At 40.8% G+C, this 25,059-nt stretch overlaps 1 protein-coding gene across 1 annotated transcript in view; it reads right to left on the bottom strand.

The window, feature by feature from the left end:
* Nucleotides 1-25,059, bottom strand: part of DPYD (dihydropyrimidine dehydrogenase) — a 372,599-nt gene that overhangs the window by 182,325 nt on the left and 165,215 nt on the right. Inside the window, exons 9-12 of the mRNA XM_030033578.1 lie at nt 21,047-21,154; nt 12,654-12,823; nt 10,761-10,971; nt 131-315 (exon numbers count right to left, since the gene is read on the bottom strand). Of these exons, the coding sequence (XP_029889438.1) occupies nt 131-315; nt 10,761-10,971; nt 12,654-12,823; nt 21,047-21,154 (674 nt within the window). The remainder of the gene's footprint in view (nt 1-130; nt 316-10,760; nt 10,972-12,653; nt 12,824-21,046; nt 21,155-25,059) is intronic.

The following is a 25,059-nucleotide window of genomic DNA, read 5'->3' as shown; positions in this document are numbered from 1 at the left end:
TCACCAGATAATCTAGGTATTAGTTTCTCAAAACTTGTACATTTAATCTAAACCACAATGAAATTATTTTTTTAAAGCATCTAAAACCAGATAGAAATGGGAAAGAGAAAAATACTTTAAAAAAAATCACCTGTATGTATCTGTGCATGTACCAGGAAGCTTGTTTTCCATCATTTACTGATTCCACTGTAGTGTTAGCAAGACCACCAATGTCACCCCCTGCAAAAACCCAGGGTTCACTTGTTTGCATAGTTTCCAGATCTACTTCAGGAAGACCCCATCTGTTAAACTTGATAGGTGTCATGGCCTCTCTGACTGGAATTAAAGTGGAGGACAAGTATGTTAAAAGAAGAAAGAAAACACTGTAGCTAGAATCTGTCAGATATACACTCATAACAATTAGAAAAGCAGTTCCAAGTTCTTTAACTTACTTAAATGTAAATTTACAGTAAAAATGAAAAGTTTTTTTGCATACATAAACACTTTTGTTGAGCTAGTGGAGGTATAGAATTACGAACAGGACTCAGATAGAAAAACAGCATACACTATATGGAACCACAGTTTGGTAGCATCAGAAAAGTAACCAGTTCCTGTGTGCCTGCAAAGCCAGACTTGCGTACAAAATAAACGTACACAAGTATCACAAGAAGTGACTGACTCGACGCAGGCTCAAGAAATAATTGGTGCTAATGTTCTTCTGGTCACTCCCTGAGAACACACTGCATATCCCAGGAGCTGGGATTCACAAAGTCATTCTCACTGGCATCATTCATCTCCCAGGGAAAAAGTCCAGCACTTCTGAAAATCTTATTAATGAACAATATTAAGAAAGGAAAAATAAATTTTCTTCCTCTTCCTCCGCCCATAGCTTTGTACTGCACTTACCATATCAACATGTTTTTCTCTTGAGTAACCTACCATATACTCCTTTGTGCAATTTAATATGCAGCATACGATTTTTGACAAAAAAGAATGTTTCTGATACAATTTCTAGAAATTCATTTAGATCTTCATAATTTACTTCCCACATTCATTAACCCTCACAACAGAAATGATACTCTGCTACTTTCTGACAGGTCATTATTAAACCTGACTGAAAATTTTCAGACGGAACATTTTCCTACCAGGAAATGTTATGCTACCAAAGATTTGGCTTTGACAAAGTGTGTTGGTTTTAAAGAAATTTAATTCTGAAAAAGATATGTTTCAATAAAGTCAAAACCATTCTGACTTAATATTTAAACTCAGAACATCCTGAAAGTAGGGCTCACTTTGAAACTTGTTACGTACATTAAGAATAAAACCATAAAAACACAATCAAAATTAAATGCTTACATAAAGACAATAGATTTTGTATCTTTTTCCCTGCAATTTCTGATGGTTTTTTAGAGCATTCATTAAGATATCCTAATTTTTTTCATGTCAGTAAACAGCACGTATAGGCTTTCTGCACATGAACTCTTATTGTCCTTAAAAAAAAAGTAGATGTGAAAATAAAAAAGTAATTTTTTGTACTGCATGGCATTATACAAATGGCATTAAATACACATAAATGCTCAGGAAAAAATATTCCTGCTCTATATTAACATGATTTTTATTCTGCATTTTTAAATTATTTTATTATAATCGCAAAGACACTTCAAAGTAGCTTCACAAAGAGAATCACATTTTTAGCAAATGTTGATGGCATATATCAAAATGAGGGGGTTTTATATACCTTTGTCTACAGGAACTGAAGATTCTGCAATAAAATGCAGCTTAAAATTGCAATGTCCCTCAGGGACATACCACTAGCAGATGCAGATTGCCAAGGTCAATTAAACTGATGTAGTTGTGCTGTCATATATGTAAAAGAGAAACCTGCCAGTTTAAGACAAGAATATTTCTCCAGTACGAGGGCAAAGTCACAGTATTGCCCCAGCACATGCCTGAGTATACAACAAGCTTCAAATGCATCTTTCTTGCACATCATCGTGATGGAATTTTCTTCCCAGACTCTGTATCTCCCTTCACCTCCAAATCATACATTAGAAGTGTATTTCAAAGCAGGGGCTGTTTATAATTAGGGGCAAAATAATAAAATAGGAAGCAAGGCACAAACATTGTCACCTACTCGTCCCACCTACGCTCTCCTCCTCACCCTTGGCATACACAAACATATATCCAGAGGACTCAAATCCAAAGTATATTTTTGCAACTGGTTCAGAAGCCAGAATCACAGATGACAGTTTTAAGCTGAAAGACTGTAGCAGGTTCTCCTATTAGAAGTATTTAATTTATCTTCAAGACCTATTGCTTGCACAATCCCTCCCACCCCATATATACTTGTGGCTTAACTTGGCAAAAATAATATTTGCATAGTAACAGCATCAAAAACTTACAAAATGGTTTCCTTTAAAAATACTTAAATTACTGAAAGATCACACCAAACAACCTTCAGACTGAGATATTTTTCAGTCTGGAAAATGAGGTTTTTGGTTTGCTTGTTTGGGTTTGGGTTTTTTTTGGCATCTTTTTTTAAAAAGGAAAGTGTGGATAATGGCTGATAGCCGATTTATTAAGAATCAAAACATTAACTTTCTCTTTATGTCCCAGATTGTCTGTACTTCAAGAAAGCTTTTGATTGTCTTATATCTGTCATATATAGGATAACTTATTGCATGCAGTGGTACCATCTCAGCATGTGGTCTAGACAGTTCTCGCAAGCTAAATACGTACAGGCTTGTAAAGACATGTTTGGAAAAAACCCAGGGGAAAACTCGGTGCTGCAGGATTTGGTATTGGGGATTTAATAGATGACTTTTGTTTCTCTGAGACAGGACTGAACCACAGTAAAGGTGTTAGAGGGCAACGTGCTATCAGAGATGTAGTTTTTCAGAAGAAGTGATGTAAAACTGGAAGTTCTGACTACTTATTTCATCCTGTGGAAAAATAGGGTATTACCTCTGTTATCCTGGATCTATTACATTTCTCAAATCTATCTTTGGATTGTTTTGTGCTAAAATACCTGCCTGGACATAATTATACCAGAAGCTTTTTGAGTGCAAAGAATGCCCAACATACTTTCACCTGAAACATCTCCCCAGGGCCCGGAGATTTGTCTGCCTGATCAGTATTTTTAAAATTGGGAAAGACCGTTTCCCTGGTGGCAAGGTTGACATGGTATCCAGCAGCTATTTCCTTCTGTCTTTATAATCTCCAAGATTTAGGTTAAGTAAAAATAAGGGCATGATTTAAAAGCATCTTATATAAGAGTTCCTAACGTCGTCACAATTTGGATCTGGTACCCGGGGCAACTGTGAGGCTGAAGGGACCACCTCGTAGACCACCTGCATAAAGAAGGGGAAGAACTTTGGTCTTCACAAAGGGAAGTCCCTTCTCTGCCCCTGTAAGGGGTGAGAGAGGGTCTAAGAGCCAAACCTGAGCTTGAAAGGAGGTGACCCCAACTGTCAGTTCCCTGATTTGCTGTTTGACACTGAACAATAAGCAAACTAGATAGCACGTGTTTTTGTTGGTGCATGATTTGGGACAGGGGTAAAGAAAAGAGTGTCTTTTAAATCCCTGCATCCTCACATCCTTTAAAGTTTGAAACTAACATAGCTTTGCTCTTGAAAATTAAAAGTACAACGCTGTGGCTGTGCTGCCTTCTCCTCCATATGCTGGTGAGATATTATATATAATTTGAAAAGATCCTTCTGGATGAAAGACAACGTACAATTGAATTGTTCTGATGCTATCAAGTGTTATCAACACAAATAACACCAAACAAAGGACAGTTCTGAATATATATTCCAAATTTGCTATATTCAGAGAGCAAACAAACATAAATGGAAAAGCAGCAGCAAATTATAGCACTTGCAAAAACAATATTAAAATATAAGTGAATACAGAAAAAATATTTTAATTAACAAAACAAATCAAATGGAAAAGATTCCTCAAATAAAGCTTTAAAAGTGAGTCTGTGTGTGTTTGACTGCCATGACTAATTATGTATCCATGTAATGTGTGTTCAATTTGGGCTTATTTAAATAGCAGAAATGCTCATTAGCTGCAGTATATCTGTGAAGCTTCAATAAACAGTTTAATGGTTTTTATGTTTAACCAATTTCATAAGTTCCTGTAATTTTAGCTTTAGTAGCTCATTAATGTTATTTTTGATATCCATCTTACAGAATTCCTTTACAGTGAATAGTAGCAATACTTCAGAAAAATACAAATATACTGTAACTTTCTTAATCTCAAATGTAAAACCACAGCTGTCACAGGCACCGATAGACTGATTAACTGCTGACACTGCCCAGTCTAAATGCCAAGCAAATAAAGAAAGGCGCAATCATGCTTCCCCCAGTCTCTGCCCCACTAGCATACTGAACCATGATTAAAAAGTGGTTTGACTGGATAAAGCTGAGTCCAGGTATGCTAGGAGAGGCTCCTGCTGCAAGCTGGTACTGATTTTGTTTTCTGGCTGTCACCAGCAAGCAAATGTGTACTGATGCCTATCAGGTGAAAGAGCAGAATTCCTGCTCAAAGTTAACAGGGTGTTAGAAGTCATCATGAAGCCCACCACTTTTACGTATTGGAAACTGGTAATCATTTCAGGGTGTGGAACTGCTGCACTCAAACTCATGCAGTAAACCTATTTGTGGAGAAAAATCCTATTCCAAATGACTCAGCAGGAAAACGCCTACCTATTTCACTAGGAATCTATATAAATTTCAGTTTTATATAACAATTTTTTAAAAAGTCTGGTGCCTAGAATTCTATTCTGGGCGTGTGAGGCAGATGTTTTGCTACCAGGGAGACACCAGGTCGCCCCTGTGGGCATTCCCAGCTGGGGCATCACAGCTACCTCTCCTCCTCCCTCCTAGTCTTTCATTAGATATTCAAGGCTTCAATGCTTTGAGGCTGAAGTTACCTAGCTGTCTGAGCAGGTTGCATGAAGAAACTCAACACTCCTTGCAGGTTCACTGGCTTCTGTAGCATTTCAAGTTCTGGATTTGTACAAAGGAAAACTAAAATATTTTTCACTTAGGAGCTCAGAGCGCTGCAAGCTTTTTCCCTAGCAAATGCTTCTCAATCTATAGAAATAAATATTAATTAGGAGTGGGTTGAATAATAAAATTGGAAACTACTTGGGCAAATTTATCTTTGCTGTACGTTGAACTATACTGGGGGGACAGTAGTTATACTCTAGGAAGCCTTCTGGGGTTTGCTGCTGCAGTTTCCAAGCGAGATGACCATCATACTAAAAGTAAAAGCACAGTATCTGAAAGTTGTGACTGATTCCCAGAAATGTGAAATAAAATTTTGCCCTTCAGTTACCATGCAATACCTAGCTTCTACCAAAGATTTAATAAAACATATTTTTGCTCACTAATAGCCTACTGTTTCTGGGGGTTTTTGCAAAGGCAGTATTTGGAGTTGGCTTGGATATTTTTGTGTGGTGGGTTGACCCTGGCTGGACGCCAGGTGCCCACCAAAGCTGCTCTATCACTCCCCATCCTCAGCTGGACAGGGGAGAGAAAATATAATGAAAGGCTCATGGGTCGAGATAAGGACACTCAGCAATTACCATCACAGGCAGAACAGACTCGACTTGGGGAAAAAAATTATTTAATTTTATTACCAATCAAATCAGACTAGGATAATGAGAAATAAAACCAAATCTTAAAACACCTTCCCTCCACCCCTCCCTTATTCCCAGGCACAGCTTCACTCCCGAATTCTCTACCTCCTTCCTCCACAGCAGCACAGGGGGACGGGGAATGGGAGTTGAGGTCAGTGCATCACATGTTGTCTCTGCCGCTCCTTCCTCCTTGGGGAGGACTCCTCCCACTCTTCTCCTGCTCCAGCGTGGGGTCCCTCCCACGGGAGACAGTTCTCCATGAACTTCTCCATTGTGAGTCCTTCCCACGGGCTGCAGTCCTTCACAAACTGCTCCAGCATAGGTCCCTTCCATGCTGTGCAGACCTTCAGGTACACACTGCTCCAGTGCAGGTCCCTCACGGGGTCACAAGTCCTGCCAGAAAACCTGCTCTGTGGGCTCCTCTCTCCACAGATCCACAGGTCCTGCCAGAAGCCTGCTCCAGCACGGGCTTCCCACAGGGTCACAGCCTCCTTCGGGCACCCACTTGCTCCGGCGTGGGGTCCTCCACGGGCTGCAGGTGGATATCTGCTCCACCGTGGACCTCCATGGTCTGCAGGGGGACAGCCTGCCTCACCATGGTCTTCCCCACGGGCTGCAGGGGAATCTCTGCTCTGGTGCCTGGAGCACCTCCTCCCCCTCCTTCGCTGACCTTGGTGTCTGCAGAGTTGTTTCTCTCACATATTCTCACTCCTCTCTTTGGCTGCAGTTTTTCCCCCCCCTTCTTAAATACGTTACCCCAGAGGCACTACCACCATCACTGATGGGCTCAGCCTTGGCCAGCAGCGGGTCCGCCTTGGAGCTGGCTGGCACTGGCTGTGTTGGACACAGGGGAAGCTTCTGGCACCTTCTCACAGAAGCCACACCTGTAGCCCTCTCCGCTACCAAAACTTTGCCATGCAAACCCAATACATTTTACATGCCCCTTTTTTGTCTCTCCAGGAAAATAAACATACAGCATAACACATTATATGACATTATCATGCTAAGATTCAGTGTTCTGGTAAATGGGAATACTTCCTCTTTACTGCTGCCTGCTAAACAGAGTGTTGAACTAAACTTACGTTGCCAGTCCCCTATCCTGCCTCAGTCCCCTGTCCTGCACTGCATTTTGTAGTGTGTTTTGAACAAGTGTACTATTTTCCATAATTTCTCCATTGTTTCTCCTCAGAAATTCAGGAAAATAGATCAGAGCAAGGACATTTGTTCCAGTGCAAAATTTTGCAGTCCAAAAATATTGTTCCCTTTTGCTTAACAGAACAAAATAGATAAGAAAATGGTTGTTCAATGTTTAGACTTTAAAACCAACTGGACTGGTGTTAAGATGGATGTTGAGGCTATACGCAGTGATAAGGAGTATACAGAATTACATTTGTATATATTGAGTAGTTGCAATTTGAAATGGTGACAGAAGATATTTCAGTAATTCACTAATATGTCATAGGCCTCCAAAATAACAAACCAAGCAAAAGAGCAGGAACATGAGGAAAGGTACAAAATTCTTTCACAGCTCTTTATGTGGGTCAGTTATGATGGCTTGAAGGCTTTGGCAAGCTATGCAGTAAAAAAAAGAAGCTTGTGCTTGCAAAATCTTTTTTTTCAACAAGAAGCAAAACATTTTTCTTACTCCATCTGCAGTAGTTTGATTTGAACAATTTGTTGGGGTTTTTTTTTACTGGTTTCAGTAAAGTGGTAATGTTCTTAAAATAGTCTAGAAGGCAACTCTCCTGTTTTGTCTATTAGCAACTTCCCGAGCATAAAATGGACTTAGGAGTCCATTTTTTTAAATTAATGATGCATTTATATGATTCCCAATGGGAGGATGAATACCTACTAGAACTGTTGCTTAAAAACACAATCAGCATTTTATTTTAACAAAACAAAAAAGACTAAATACCTACTGTGAGCACATGGAATTTCAGTTGCAAATTTAATAGTTAACGTGCAAGAATAAGAAACACCATGTTGAGAATAATAGACTAGAAAAAGCTTTCTAACCTATGAGCTATTTCTGCTCACAACAGCAGTCACCCACATGCTTATGTCTTGTTAAACAAAACTTTAAAACATGAGCATCAAGGCTGCCCTGAAGACTTTCCTGAACTGGGGCTAAGTCTGATTTTAATCCCTCTGGTTTTTGTAGTATTTTCTTTATTCTTCTATCAGTAGCATCAGCATTTAACAATATTAATAACAAATAGGACATATCCTGCTAGCTTAGCCCTTATCAATACTGCATTTGCAGTTCCCTGAGGTGCCTTATAAATTAAGTCAATTGATAGAGCTTTTTGCATGAGCAACAATTAACACATTTATTCAACCTGCATCTGAGTCATTCAGCCATAGAATAATTCAGACTAGAAGGGCCCTCTGGAGGTCACCTACACCATCCCCTTCTTTAAAGTTAGATCAAGTTCCAAGTCAGATGGGTTTGCTCATGGCATTGTCCAGTTTTAAGTACCTCCAGTATTTTCATCTCCATCTTTTGGTGGAGAACACTTGAATCTCTCTCTCTCTTGAATACAAAAATGCACTTCCTTTTTAAAAAAAAAAAAAAAAAACACTAAGAAGCTAAGATGCTGTTGTTGGTTTGTTTTTGGTTTTTTTTTTTTTCATTTCTTTTTGTTATGTATGTCGAGGTAGCCTGGAGATTTGGTTGTAATCCAGCTCAATGGTGAAAAGCAAATTTGACTTTCATTAAGACAGCTTAGTCAAAAAAGAGAGATTTAAAAGCAACTGAAATGGTATGCTCAAAATAAACACTTTATTTCCTCATAGTTTCTTTTCTTAGTTTCTTTTCACTTTCACAACATCCAAAACAAATGCCTTGCCTTTTTCCTTGTTATTTGATTGCTATTCTAACAGCAGTTTCACCAAAAATACAGTGTGAAAATGAGGTGTATTGCTCATCCCCAAGGTAAATGACTCTCTTCTTTCACGATCAGCTCACTGCATGACTTTGTTCCCCTCCTATTTTATGTTCCTATTTAAAAACCTCACAACAACTAATTTAGACAGTGAACGCGTACTAGGAGATACAAGACTGGCACAGTATTATGGCTAAGCAACACAGTAAGTTCAACCTTTTAGCTGAAGCAGTTTTTAATGTGGGAGAAAACAGAATCACTCCTTTATCACAGGGTCTATGAATCACAACAAAACATACTGATTGCATAGGCTAATATTTGATTTACCACATGAGGTTCTAGAAAACCTTCCAAAACACTTAAACAGAGGGTTTTAAAAACAACAACAACAAAACTTTCTCAAATTCTCAGTCAAGTCAACTCCACCATTGGAATAGATCATGAATCTCCTAAAGATTAAAAAAGAAAATCTTAATCTTCTCCCTGCTTCCTGGAGGTTAGACTGAGCCCTAAAACATGACCAACACAGATGCCAGACTCTTTGTACAGCAATACATCTCCAAGTGGAATGGGAGTCTGTTCTCTCAAAGAGACGTAGGCTGCACCTCCTGTGTCCTTTAGAGCAGAAGGCAACTGCAGGGCAGGAGGCAGCCCTGAGTAATTAGCACTGTACGTAGCTGGGTGCAGTTGCTGTCTAGATAACAGCCTAAGCTGCGTGAACCTATCCCAAAGGAATAGTAACACACACAAGCTAGGAATGCTCCTGGAATTAACTTCACATGTTCCTCAGGGAACGAGGTCGATCCTTCTTTTTTACTGTAGGAGTGTTTAGACTCTTCTCATGGCCATATGATGGTTTAACTTTATATACAACTGGACTGGTGAACAGGAAGTACTGAGTAGCTTGTTCAGATTACAGACGACTCTGCTAGCAGCTATATTCTAAAATTCTTCAATGGGACCTATAATTTATTTTCATTAACTAATGTTTTGTCTTCCTGTGAATTGAGTACACTTTTTGTATAATTTTACCAGTAACTCTAGAAAATCTTACTATCAGAAAACTCATTTCTTCAACTTCATTTAAAACAGTGTTATCTATGAGGCATACACAGAAAATGCAGATGTGAGAAGTCATACATTTTATATGTCTGAGGTATGACCACAAATGCTACTAGACTCTGCTTAGATTATTTTAGAATTATGATTTTCCTTGATTGAAAAGATTCACAAAACCACATTATGCTAAGAAATTTTGAAATTCCCCTTGCAATGGCAGAACCAGCATCTAATTACCAAATTTTCTGGCGATGTGCACTCTGAGGCACTTGCCAAGTCCTCTGTCAGAGCATTTATACCCAAAGGACCATGACAACATGTCATGGGTTAATTGGCTGGCATGACCATGCCCTGGAGAGGTAGGCACATCGATTACTAAGGCTTTCAGAACCTGCTAATGTTGATGAGCGTCTCCAGGCTGAAGATCTATTCATTTTATCAATCTGTCTTCTGCTGAGTCAGTGTTTTTTACTTTCGAGGCACATCTGATGTATGTGCCTGAACTCTTTAAATCTAACCTAGTGTCAGAGAACAGCCTGAGCTCTGCTCAGTTCCCATGTTCTCAGTTGTACTCATGTTCTTCAGCTCTCTTTCTGCTACATCCAGACAATTCGTTCAATCTCTGAAATGCCATCTATATGGCAATTTCTGTATCTTTAATATGGAACTATGTAATTGTTAATTTTTAAGACCAAAGCTTAGTTCTATTGCGTATGCACAAGAAATGAGTGATACCCAGACCAGCTGAACCACAATAATGAATCTGTCCTAATTCTTGCTTAATTTAATAGGTTAAAAAAAAAAGTTTCAGAGATCAGATCAGTTCAGTTCAAAGTTGTAGTATAATGAGTTTCTCTAAAGTTAATTAGTGAGACCAGAAGAAATCCCCAAGAGTATTCTTTGAGATCCCATTTGCATTGAGAGGAAAGGAAGATATATACTGAGCAACTGTACCTCTAATCTGAGTTCCTACTCTATACAATGATATACAGAAAACTACTTTGTTATCAGAGCCTCAAGTTTTGTTCTAAGAGGTATACCTAAAGGACAAAGAAATTCCTGTGAAGAGGACCAGCAGTCACAAACTGTGTAACCTCCAGACGACTCATTTCACAAAACTGTCAAAGGACAGGAAATGGCTGCAGCTAAAATAACAATCAGCATTTACAGAATGCATTAGTCAGGGTTACCTTTATTGTCACTTAAAACGGAGCCAAAGGCACTGATCACCACATCAGCTTTCAGACGGACAACCTGATCCTCATCTTCTTTCCAGTTTCCTTCATTGTCTTGTTCGGTTCGAACAAACTCCATAGCAACAATTTGTCCACCTCTAAGTACAACTTTCCGAGGGGAGAGGAAAGGCAGAAATTCACATTTCTCTTCTTTTGCAAGTTCCATCTGTAGAGTAGAAGCAATAAAATATATAACTTGAACATTGTTGTGTTTTTATGAAAAAACAAACAAACAAACAATAACCCCAACATTTTTTGACTCAAGATGCTACCACGCATTCTTCTGTAGTAGAAGTCACCTGTGTACGGTATACAGTCATCTTAATACCAACTTCAGAGCCTTCCGTGCTATAAAATAAAGCAGTTCTATACAGTGACACTAGGTAAATTTGCAATGCAAATATTTCTCCAATATATTTGCTTATTGTTCTCTGTTACTTTGAATAGGTATAACTCCTCCAAGGGCAAAAGAGTTACCTTATGCAACTATCTGTGTCTTTTAAGAAGAGGCCTAGTATTAATTAAGTGTATGCCCTAATTTCTGTTTACTGTGATTTTAAGATGTTATTAAATGCTGACCACCACGTACAAACAACAGTTTTCTGAGTGACAATCCATACTTAAGATCTTCTGAATCTCTGTTGTGGTAAAACTGCTGAAGTCAAACAGCATTTTGTCTTAGCAAAATCTTCAGGATTTGATTGTCTATGTTTACACGAGAACTTTTTTGAATATGTAATATCCAACCTGACATCATTCTAGCATGGCCATTACTAGCTGAAGCTACTTTTATTTTACTTTTTTTCAAGGCCACTGCATGATGGGATGAGTACAAACACTGACAACTTTTAGGAATTTACCCAGGCTGCTAACAAAGATTTTGGTTCAGAGTGACAGCTGATTCTTGATTAATAAGAATCTGAATAGCACATGAGTCTGTCTGTTCAATGGCTTCAGTAATCTCATTGTATCTAGAATTCTTAAATGAAGTGCAACAGAAGTAAATTATGCATCAAGAGACCCTCTATTACTTTTTTTGCACTTCTATTCCCCTTCTACAAGATCTCTAAGATGCCCACCTTGTTGAAACAGATGACCAAACTACCATAAAACTCATTATAAAGATTCATTACATGTCCTGATATCCTCAAGTATACAAAAGTGTAAAGTATGTACCAAATAAATGATAATGGAAAAAGACCACCAAAATAAGGAGATCTAATCTTAAAAAAACCTCCTGTAGTATAGATATATTGAGGAAGCAGAGTCAGTTTCAAAATGTGCAGATGTCCTGATAAACGCCAAAGTGCAAAGCCAAACTAAAAATCAAACTGAACACTGAAATCTGTGATGAATGACATTGCTTTATTGCCATTGGCAGTGATTCAAAGCCAAAATCACTGTAAGTAATTTTCTTACAAGATTTTATAGGCTCCCAAGGCAACGTCAAGATCACTGAGATTCATTAGACAGCAGCCAGAAGGTATCATTCTAGGATCTAACCATGACCTGAAGAGTCACCTACAATACTCAAATGGCTGTTTGATCTCTGGGGTGCTTCCAAGATTAAAAATTTTACTGTATTTTCTAATTTATAAGAAATTCTACCCCCTGTATGCAAAAGCACCTCTCCGACTTTACAGGAAACGGGTACAACAGAGGAAAATTATTTATACAGAGACTATATAAAGTGGGCCTCAGATCGTTAATAAACATTTATACATTTTAACAGCATGTTTATAAACAAAACCTTTAGTAGATGTCTTTTAAGTACCTATAGCACACTTTCAGGCCCTGTAGAAATAACAACCAATATTTCTTCTCATAAATGCTGTTATTTAGTTTTACCTCTTCTGGGACGGCCCTGATATTAGTGAATCCCTTCCTGAAGACCACAAACACGCGACGAGCTCCACAGCGTAAAGCAGATGTTGCACAGTCAAAAGCAGTGTCTCCTGCCCCAAGTACAATCACAGTTCCATGTATTGATGGCAATGGAGAGTGACAGGCACACATCCCTGAAAGATGAAAGGAAAACCCCATTTTCAAGTAGAGAAACCATTTCTGCATGACAGCTCAAAAGGTACTTGTACTCAAAGCAGTGTAAAATTGCATCTTACAGTTTCCAAGCATGGAGTGTCACTATCAAATTATTCTGCTTCACTGAAAGACAGTTTTATTTCCGTTTTTAAGATATGCTCATATACATAATTTCATAGTCAGTACTCTAAGCAGCTGCACCTTTCTATCTGGAAAGAATTCAAATGACAACACGTCTGTAGGATTGTGGGTCCTGTCAGGTTGAAATTAGCAATGTGATATCTTTTTATTCAAAAAGTAAGCTTCTCTCTTATCATATTCACTATCCTCCCAGTTAAAAAAAATAACACCTTTTAACAGATTATAAAGAATAATACTTGGTATTTTTCAAAAGATGACCAGTTGTTGATAGTTTTGTGTAATAGTTTCTCAAAGTTAGTCCCCTCAGTCAATTTTCTACAAGGCACTGACACTGTTCTGGCAATGACACGGTTCTCAGAGGCTATTCTCTACAGCAGCTGAACATGAGGCAGAAAGAATTTTGTTATTACAGTAATTCCTAGATCTTCCACTGGGAGAAAACGTTTAATCTACAGTGGCTTTCTACAAACGATTTGCAAAAAGTTACATGGAGAGAATGACAACATTATGTGTTCATCATCTACAGCTTGTATTTGATAATTTGATTATACAAGAAATACTTAAGTAAAACTGAACTGTGTGTTGCTTGTATGAGACTGCACTTTATCACAAGTTTAAACACAACTGTTGATTAGGCAAATTATTGCAATTTAAAAATGCCATAAACAATATAAAGCTATATTCTCAATGAGCTCGTGATAATTTCATTCAGGAGGTGCTAAGCTGGCCATTTAATCATTGCACTGTAACTCGAGTATCCTGCTATAGTAGCAGCAGATTTTCACATGCAATTGTGAAGAAACACAGGTATCATTCAAGTAAACAATGCTTTCAATTTAGACATAGAAACAGAGTGAGAAACAACATCCTAATACACATATTCTCTCTCCATTTCTAAAATGCTTAATGTATGGCAAATGCTATCATTTTACCCCCTATATGGCACTGCACTTACTATTTACTGAATAGGCTTCTTATTCTAAAATTTTCTCTAAACTTTTCTCATTTATTTTTAATGAACTTAATCATTCACAAAAATTGTACATTGAGCAGTGGAAAAAGCACAAGCGCAGCAGGGCAATGGCAGCTCAGAGTGCCATTACGGGACTCGTCTAGAATGGATCAGCCACAGCAGCCCACTTTGCTCTTGGTGACAAGGCCACTCCCAAGGTAAGTTCACGTCTATGTATTTGCAAGGAGAACCCCTTTTGGAGGAAAGTATATTGACAAGTGGTATTCAGAACTTAATAAGCAGGCAGAATATCTATTGTACTGTGAATAAGTCTATTATGTCTATTATTTAGAGAAATGTCATTGTGAAAAAAAAAAAAGAGGATAGAGCTGGATATAGGACACAGATATTTTATTTTAAAATTCCATGCTTTAGAGAGCCAGAGGTAGCTACAGCTGCAGACAGACACTAGGAAATTAAGTAAAAGAGACCATGTTAATTAACAGACAACAACAAAGAACTACTATTACTGTCAGTCAGAAAAGGTTAGTTCTTCAAAGTTCATCCTTTTTTTCATTGTAGACTGTCCTGGTTTCAGCTGGGATAGAGTTAATTTTCTTCCTAGTAGCTAGTATAGTATTATGTTTTGGATTTAGTATGAGAATAATGTTGATAGCAACAACTGAAAACATCAGTGTGTTAAGTAGTGTTTAGACTAAGTCAAGGATTTTTCAGCTTCTGATGCCCAGCCAGCAAGGTGGCTGCAGGGGCTCAAGAAGTTGGGAGCGACACAGCCAGGGCAGCTGACCCAAACTGGCCAACGGGGTATTCCATACCATGCGACATCATGCCCACTATATAAACTGGGGGGAGTTCGCCAGGAGAGGCCGATCGCTGCTCTGGAACTAACTGGGCATCAGTCAGTGAGAGGCGAGCAATTGCATTGTGCATCACTTGTTTTGTATATTGCAATCCTTTTATTATTATTGTCATATTATTATTATTATTGTTGTTGTTATTATTATTGTTATTATTTTCTTCCTTTCTGTCCCATTAAACTGTCTTTATCCTAACCCACAAATTTTACTTTTTTTCAATTCTTTCCCCCATCCCACTGGGTAGGGCAAGTGAGCAAGCAGCTGTGTGGTGCTTAGCTGCTGGCTGGGGTTAAACCACAACATAGACTTAATATAAAAAAAATATCATTGCATATCCTGGCAAATCGAGAATGCTACTTTGCAACATTCTAAAAGATGCAGATCACAATATATAGGATAGAATCACAGAATCATAGAATCATTTAGGTTGGAAAAGACCTTCAAGATCATCGAGTCCAACCATTAACCATGCCCACTAAACCATGTCCTGAAGTACCCCGTCCACTCGCTTTTTGAATATCTCCAGGGATGGTGACCCAACCACTTCCCTGGGTAGCCCTTTCCAATGTTTAACAAACCTCTCAGTAAAAAATTTTTTCCTAATATCTAACCTAAATCTCCCTTGCCTCAACTTGAGGCCATTTCCTCTCGTCCTATCTCCAGCCACCTGGCAGAAGAGACCAACACCCACCTCACTACAACCCCCCTTCAGGTAGTTGTAGAGAGCGATAAGGTCTCCCCTCAGCCTCCTCTTTTCTAGACTGAACAGCCCCAGTTCCCTCAGCCACTCCTCATGAGACTTCTGCTCCAGGCCCCTCACCAACTTGGTTGCCCTTCTCTGAACACGCTCCAGCACCTCAGCATCTTTCCTGTAGTGAGGGGCCCAAAACTGAACACAGTACTCGAGGTGCGGCCTCACCAGTGCCGAGTACAGGGGAACAGTCACCTCCCTGCTCCTGCTGGCCACACTATTTCTGATAGAGGCCAGGATGCCGTTGGCCTTCTTGGCCACCTGGGCACACTGCTGGCTCATATCCAGCCAGCTGTCAACCAGCACCCCCAGGTCTTTCTCTGCCGGGCAGCTTTCCAGCCGCTCTTCCCCAAGCCTGCAGCGCTGCATGGGGTTGCCGTGACCAAAGTGCAGGACCCGGCACTTGGCCTTGTTGAACTTCATACAATTGGCCTCAGCCCATCGATCCAGCCTGTCCAGATTTCTTTGTAGAGCCTCCCTACCCTCAAGCAGATCAACCATTCCCCCCAACTTGGTGTTGTCTGCAAACTTGCTGAGGGTGCACTCAATCCCCTCATCCAAATCATCGATAAAGATATTAAACAGAATGGGGCCCAACACCGAGCCCTGGGGAACACCACTTGTGACCCGCCGCCAACTGGATTTCACCCCATTCACCACAACCCTCTGGGCTCGGCCATCCAGCCAGTTTTTCACCCAGTGAAGAGTACACTTATCCAAGCCACGAGATGCCAGTTTCTCAAGGAGTATGCCATGAGAGACAGTGTCAAACGCCTTGCTGAAGTCAAGGAAAATAACATCCACAGCCTTCCCCTCATCCACTAGGCAGGTCACATGGTCATAGAAGGAGATCAGGTTGGTCAAGGAGGACCTGCCTTTCGTAAACCCATGCTGACTGGGCCTGATCCCCTTCTTATCCTGGACTTGCCATGTGAGTGCTCTCAAGACAAACCGTTCCATAATCTTCCCCAGTACCGAGGTCAGGCTGACAGGCCTGTAGTTCCCTGGATCCTCCCTCTGACCCTTCTTATAAATGGGAGTCACATTGGCAAGCCTCCAGTCCTCTGGGACCTCCCCTGTTGACCAGGATCGCTGATAGATGATAGAGAGTGGGTTGGCAAGGACCTCCGCCAGCTCCCTCAGTACTCTTGGATGGATCCCATCAGGTCCCGTAGATTTCTGAGTGTCCAGATGGCGAAGCAGGTCCCTAACTAATTCCTCCTGGATTAAGGGGGGGTATGTTGTGCTCTTCATCCTTACGTTCCAGCTCAAGGGGTGGAGTACCCTGAGGATGACTGGACTCACTATTAAAGACTGAGGCAAAGAAGGCATTAAGTACCTCAGCCTTTTCCTCATCACTGGTTGCTACGTTCCCTTCTGTATCCGTTAAAGGAAAGATATTCTCCCTGGGATTCTTTTTACTGTTAACATATTTGTAAAAACATTTTTTGTTGTCCCTTACAGCAGTGGCCAGATTTAATTCTAGCTGAGCTTTTGCCTTTCTAATTTTCTCTCTGTATGGTCTAACAAGATCCCCGTACTCCTCCCAGGTTGCCCGCCCTTTCCTCCAGAGATGATAAGCTCTCCTTTTTTTCTTGAGTCCTAGCAAAAGCTCCCCATTCAGCCAGGCCGGTCGTTTTCCTCGGCGGTTTGACTTGCGGCACGTGGGAATAGCCTGGTCCCGAGCCATTAAGATTTCCTTCTTAAAGAACGTCCATCCCTCCTGGACCCCTCTGCCCTTCAGAACCGTCTCCCAAGGGACTCTCTCAACCAGTGCCTTGAAGAGGCCAAAGTTAGCCCTCCGGAAGTCCATAGTGGTGGTTTTGCTGACCACTTTCTTTGCCTCACCAAGAATTGAAAATTCTATCATTTCATGGTCGCTAAGTCCAAGACGGCCTCCGACCATCACACCTCCCACCAGTCCTTCCCTGTTCGTAAACAGTAGGTCTAGCAAGGCTCCTCCCCTGGTTGGCTCACCCACCAGCTGTGTCAAGAAGTTATCATCTTCCACACACTCCAGGAACCTCCTAGATCGTTTACTCACTGCTGTGTTGTATTTCCAGCAGATGTCTGCAAAGTTAAAGTCCCCCACAAGGACAAGGGCACACGATTCTGAGACTACTGCCAGCCGCTTGTAGAACAATTCATCCGCCTCATCAGCCTGGTCGGGCGGTCTGTAACAGACTCCCAGCACAATATCTGTCTTATTGGCTTCCCCTCTCATCCTCACCCATAAGCACGCCACCTTGTCATCAGAATTGTGTAGCTCTATACAGTCAAAACATTCCCTAACACAGAGAGCCACCCCACCACCTCTCCTTCCTTGCCTATCCCTTCTGAAGAGCTTGTAGCCATCCACTGCAGCACTCCAGTCATGGGAGTCGTCCCACCATGCTTCCATGATGGCGACTATGTCATATCTATCCTGCTGCACGATGGCTTCCAGCTCCTCCTGTTTATTGCCCATGCTGCGTGCGTTGGCATAGATGCATTTGAGCTGGGTTATCGAATCCACCCCTAACATCGGCATGCTGCCCCCAGGCTCATCTCTGGTGCACCTAGTTTTATCTCTTACCCCCTTCGAACCTAGTTTAAAGCCCTCTCTATGAGCCCTGCCATCTCATGAGCAAGGATTCTCTTACCCCTTTGAGACAGCTGGACACCATCTGTCGCTAGCAAGCCCGGTGCTGTGTAAACCTCCCCGTGATCAAAAAACCCACAATTCCACCTGTGGCACCAGCCTCTGAGCCACGTATTAACCAGGTGTGTTTTCCTGTTCCTTTCAGTGTATTTCCCTGCCACTGAAGGGATTGAGGAAAACACTACCTGTGCTCCCGATCTTTCTACTAATTGTCCCAGTGCCCTGAAATCCCTTTTGATTGATTGCCTTTGGATTTCTCTCTGCAATCTCATCACTGCCAACCTGCACAACCAGCAATGGGTAATAATCAGAGGTCCGAACCAGACCAGGGAGCTTCCTGGTAATGTCTTTTAGCCGGGCCCCAGGGAGGCAGCAGACTTCCCCGTGGGATGGGTCAGGTCTGCATATTGGGCCCTCTGTCCCCCTCAGAAGGGAATCACCTACGACAATTACCTTCTTTTTTCTCTTAACAGATGCTTTCAGAATGCATGGGGCTGCCTGACTCAGCCTAGGCACCCCCCTGGATAGGCCTTCATCTACAGCCTGATCTTCACTGGCCTGGTCCTCAAGTTCCAGAGCCCCATACCTGTTGTGTAGGGGCAACCGGGAAGGTGAGGGAGAGCGGGAGGGGATTCGCCTGCCTCCCCGAGCAGGGACCTGTATCCATTCCCCTCCACCTCTTAGGTCCCCTCCTGCCTGATGGCAAGAGGGCAGGGGGTCCTCCGCTTCTTGCGGAGCCTCCGTCTGCTGCCTCTGCCTCAGGGATGGCAGGGTGCGGGCCCACCAATCGATCTCCCTCTCACGCTCCCTGATACTCCTCAACCTTTCCGCTTCCTCCTCCAGCTCTACCACCAGGCTGAGCAGATCACTCACCCGGTCACACCTCACACAAGAGGTGTCCCCGCTGACCTCCATCATTTCTGATAGAGTCAGGCACTCCCTGCAGCCAGAGACCTGGACAGCTGCATGTTTACAAGGGACCTCTGTCTGCGTCGCCACATTTTTCCTAACAATGGCTTTCACCCGAGTGGCAACCATACCTGGGTCTCCCTCTGGGCTGACACCCACCACCTGAGTAGCCTTCTCCAGCTGGGAAGGGGGGGACTGCGCCCTGCCTGCGGCGCGCCCTTTCTGCCGCGCCACGCCCTGGTCGCCGCGCTCCTCAGGGCCGTTCAAATCTCCCGCGGTTGCCCCGGCAACGCCCACGCCGCGCCCGCCTCTCTGGCGAGAGCCGCCGGCTCCGGGCGGGTCCCTCCGCTCCTCCCCGGGGCTCCCGGGCCTCGGGAACCTCCCGGGCCTCGGGAACCTCCCCGTCCGCCTCAAGCTGGCGCTTAGCCGCCCGCTTACACCGCTGCCGCTGCTGGCCTTGCCGCTGACTGGCTGGGGTTAAACCACAACATAGACTTAATATAAAAAAAAATCATTGCATATCCTGGCAAATCGAGAATGCTACTTTGCAACATTCTAAAAGATGCAGATCACAATATATAGGATGCTCAGGTAGGCAGGTGACATACAGTACATGACTATTATGTGTCCACACAGAATTCTATAAAGTATTTTTAGTCAAATTATTACAAGAGGGCATTGTTTTGCAGGATTTATGTTTCCTTTTTTAATCCACAAATGTTTCGCAATTCAGATTCTCAATCTGTTTCATTTTTAAACATCTATTTCTTAAAAAAAAAAAAGAATCAAACCCCACCCTTTTCTCCCAACCCATCTGAGGTCACTATGAGCTTAAGAAAACAGACAGAAATAAGCAAATTGATCAAAACAGCAGAGAGATGGGACTAATGGGATGCAGAATTTCCCTTCCTAAATATTTTGCATAAACTTTACTTTTATATGCAGAATGATTTGCTGCAGAAGATATATTCTTCAACGCATTGTTTATGGAAGGTCTAACAAATACGGGGGCAACCCTGTATGACACTAAAAGAAATTTCTGAATGCTCAGAAGAAAATCAGTTTGTAGATAAAAAAGGTATACGTGTGGTTAAATATGTGGTCCTATGTACAAGACCTCATATTGCACTAAGTATATGCCCAGAAAACTGTACATGGAATTTCTTTTTTATCAACACATTGGGGAATCTAGACCATGAGGGAACATGGCGTAGAAATCTCGAGCTCCATCTCATACATCCATCTGGGGCTTATGACTTCACATTCAGGGCCACTGAAAGGAGCTATACTCCTTGGGGAGCAAACACAGCCATCTGTACTCAAAACAAAGATGTAAAAGCATAAAACTAGACTGCATTTGGTGCCTATGAACTAAGTGTTGTCTTACTAACTCCTGGCATACTACTGTTGTTCTGAGTCTTAGACTGTAAGCTGTTTGGGTAAGGAACTAGTGCTCCCTTAAATGTGTCTGTAAAACATGCAGCACATGACTTGGGATCAAGTAAAATCATTTATCAACAATATACAAAGCAGCTGCTTATATGGGTTGGCAACACCTTCTTTAATATCAGATTTTTTCAGACCATCTGATATATACTATTTATATCAAGATACTTTATATAAATGAGAAGCTTATGACATCTTTTGAATATAATTCAAAATAACAAATATAACTTATTAGGGGTAATGATTTCCCATGTACTTATATTTTTATATATGACTATTTGCTTTACAGTCTCTAGGACTGACTTTCCTGACCACACTCCTGAGGTTGCAACTCACCAAGAGAAAACCCTGCCCCAGACCTATTCACTGGGAGGTGCTTCATAATTGGATGTGCTGCTGTGTAACCAGCTGTCCATTTTGATATATCAGTAACTGCTAATGACTTACTGAACATGATTACAACAAAAACATAATATCACACACCTGGCTTACTTGCCATTGCTACCAAAGGTAGGAAGTCTTTAGATGTGTAGAATCCTTGATCCATTCTCAGTCCTTGGAATATACTGTCTCTGTTTGGTTCTGGCAAACCTAAAACAGATATTTTAGGGCGTATCAGAACTACAAGGGAAATTTCAATGACCAATACATATTTGACATTACATACACATTCTCAAAAACCTCCTCAATACAAGCACTTTTACAAACCCTTAGATGTTTCTAAGAACATCACAGATGACTGTAGTTTCATGTTTGTAGTCTGTAGCTTACGTAACTCATGATCTTATAATAGTACTGGCACTTGAAAATAAGGTTGCTGGATAACCTGTGTATGCATATAACTCATACCAAAACAAACACAAAGGAAAGGATTAGAGAGAACAGGATATACAGGGTGCAAAAGCAGCGAAGCTACTGGGGAAGAGAAGACTCTTGTAAGCTTTTCTTGTATTGCTCTACCTGCATGCGCATGTAACTTACTGCTGTGAAATGGTTTTGCTCCCTTTGTTCTGAGGCATTCTTCAATATAGCTAGTCTGCAGATAATACAAATGAGGCAATAATAAACAGCTTAACCGATGACGAGAGGAGGACAAATGGCAATGCTGTAGATCTGTCTTATCTGTGAGTATCTGTATGCCATCATTTTTTGCCATTCTTGATTGTTTTCTCAAAACCCCAAAGTCCTTATTGGCTGACATTTATTTATAGTTATTAATAGCACACACTTATACAGAAGCCGTAGGATACAGACAGGGGTACACCTCACAACTAATAATAGCAACAAATACCTTTCAATTAAAAGAAAGCAGCAAAAAGCATCTTCCAATTATCAAAGAATATCTTCTTGATGCTGTGTGAACATTTGGACAGCACAAAAAACCAGCCTAGTTGACACAGAAGTTAAAACAGTTTTTTCATGCAAATGCAATGATCTATCAGGGTATTTTCAACAGGACCTCAACTTTCATATTTACATCTAAAAGCCATAATATTATCAAAGTATGCTAATTAATAATTATATACTGAAATGGAGTAAACATCAACAATTTTTCTAAGAAAACACACTAGAACCGAGGAGTCCTCAGAGCAAGCAGGCGGAATTGGAGCATGAAAAGCAATCTGTGTTCCCTCCATTCTCAGGCATGGATGGCAGCAGACTAATCTTTCTTCTCTTTGAGACATACTGGTCTGGAAAACCCCAATAACACCATGTTAGTGTTAACAATAAAGCAGGATTGCACACTGAGGAGTGCTGTACCAAGTAGGGAAGGTTTAGGGCCTTTTTCTACTACTGAAGCAGCAAAAATCTGTCTTATTATATCATAAGACCAGGACTCAGTTGTGAGAAAGCTTAGGATTTTTTCATGAGTTACCTGATATGAGGGAAGTTTCTTAAAACTCTAGATCCCTGAATGAAGTTACTATAATACAAAATGGGAAAAAAGTGTATTTTTAGTTTTAACAGGTTCAGGGAATAAAATGAAAACGTGCTCTCAGTGAATTCAAAAGGCTTACAAGACAAAAAGCAAATAAAAAAATCCTGAAATTTTTGCATTTCAAAAATCTCATGTTATTGAGCACTTTCTTGATCTCTTTTTATAAAAAAAATCATGACTCAGTTGCTGAACACCTGACTTTCAAAACACCGCTGATCTATAGTTGGATATTTAGAAAAATAAGGTTAGAAAATACTAGCATGTACTGAACTTCAAGACCTTTGAATGCTGTACTTCCTGGGTAGACTGGACTATCAGCTAATGAAGAATGAATAATGGGTATCTTAAGAGGCTACCAGAAATACTTAGTGCTATTGAAAATACAATATGTAAAATGCATTAAAGAAATTATTTTTAAAACCGCATAGGTTTTCCTCTATGTATATATTGCAAAATCATCTATGGCAAGAAGAGTACCTCAGAAAAAGCTCTCAGTGACTGCCTACAGGCAGAGGACAGAGTAATGTGACTATTTCTATTGAGGTGTCCATAAACCAGCTCAGAGGCCTCAGTTTACTCTTGGGAGAAACACTCTTGTCATTAGTGAGATGTGCAGTCTGCATTAAAGATAATTTCCTTACATCTATCCCAGTTCAAAAACAAGGAGAAACCCTTACAAATAGTTTTTCCACGTATTTTTGCCACTTTTATCATCTCCTAATCAAAATTATTTCATCTCTAACAGCATCAGTAATTTAGCTCCCATAGGCTGAAGAAAGAGTAGAATTAAGGGAATGTTGCAATGTTCATGGTTCAGGCTCATCACTAGTTCAGTGTCACTGAAATCAAAGGAGTTGGATTAAGAATGCATTGGATTCAATGATGTTTAGTCTAGCTGATATGACCAATAAAAAAGCCTAATAGGTAGTCAGTATATGTGGCATTTTCTGCTATTTATTTTACTACTTTCATTTTGCTGAAAAGTCAATGAAAACCAATTTTGCAATATTTACATTTGAAGGAAATGCAGGGGATTTTTCTCTTATACCTATAAACACCTGGCACAGTTTCAAGCTCTTTGCTAAGCATCTGCTGGAAGTTGTACTGGATTCTGATGTATCTCCTTTTGCTGTTTAGTATTTGCCATTATTACGATTGCATTTAATTTTGTTAAAATAGAGAGATAGAGTACTTCTTAAAGCCACTAGGTAGCTAAGAAAGAGACAGGCAGAGGCAGACAAACAGAGGAAGAGATCAAGAACTGATAAGATCCACTTTAGAGACAAACCATTTCATAATAAATGCCCACCCCACAGAAGTATGCTTTACAGACAGATCAAATATTGATAAATAGCCAAGAGCCTCTCAGGAGAGAGAACATTTGACGAAAAAAAAGCTGTAGAGGAAAAATGTAGTTTCAAGCAAATGCTTTTAGTGGAGAAATAAAATTTAAAAAACCCCAGTCATCTATGAAAGACACAATTTAGGTCAAAATAATGAACCAAGAGAAATACCCTTTGAAGATAAATCAGAGAAATCCTTTAGCAAAAGGGAATTCACACACTAGTACAAAATAGCCAGGAGCTGCCCAAGAAAAAATGCTTAGAAAAACATGAGGTCTTTCCCCTACGTTTTAGGCTGAAACCAATGGTAGTCAGTTCTCTGCTCTCCAAATCTACCTGCAAGCCATTTAAAAGGCTCTTTTATTTATTACTTGGTATTTCTCGTCCTGAAAGAATCTTTCACTATTCTAGGTCTCCTGTCTTTAAATAACCTATATCAAAATCTAGTGATAACAATAATTTCTTTCACCTGCACTGAAGAACAACTCTCCTGAAAGACAACCAAGGGGAGACAGCCTAGAAAGACAATTCCACTGGCATTGTTCAGACGGACTCTGCACACCCGTACACAAGCAGAGGGCTATGCCCGGCCACTCGCCTTCTGCAGCCAAAGCCCTGGACTTCCTGAAGCCTCAAGTCCCTTTACCTGCTGATGCCAGGGAACAAGCTTCTGAAGCAACTGATACACAAACCACACAACGAAGCCTCATGGGCTGTGGAAAACAACATTTACTGAGAACACAGAAAGTAGAAACATTATGAAAATAAGAGCTTGCATGACAGATCTAGGTCAGCTTTGCAAAAAGGTAATCTAGACAGTCGCAGTCTGATCAGGTACAGCGTAGAAAGCAATCTCTACTCCTGACCCTCTGGTTTGCTAGGCCCTGCGCCTTTTATCTCCAGATGCTCCAGCTGTTTCTCAGTAAGCATCACTCTCTTAGTATGAAGCCCTCTTTCCTTCTTGCCTTCATTTGATCCTCACAACCCCGTCTCCAGTGGGCTATCCTCAGCATCAGTGTCTCTCCCATGTCTGACATACCTTCCAAAGTCATTAGCCACTATAACAGTGGCTTTGGAAAACACAGACTTTATCCTCCCTTTTTCATATCCTTTATATATACATATCAAAATATACATGCATATATATATAAGAAACAACTGCTTCCTATCAAGATCCTGTACTCTTTGTTGTCACAATACTGATGCACGTCAAT

The sequence above is a fragment of the Aquila chrysaetos genome, chromosome 12 (genome assembly GCF_900496995.4).
Source record: "Aquila chrysaetos chrysaetos chromosome 12, bAquChr1.4, whole genome shotgun sequence".
NCBI lineage: Eukaryota > Metazoa > Chordata > Aves > Accipitriformes > Accipitridae > Aquila > Aquila chrysaetos.
This window is presented reverse-complemented; position numbering and strand designations above follow the sequence as displayed.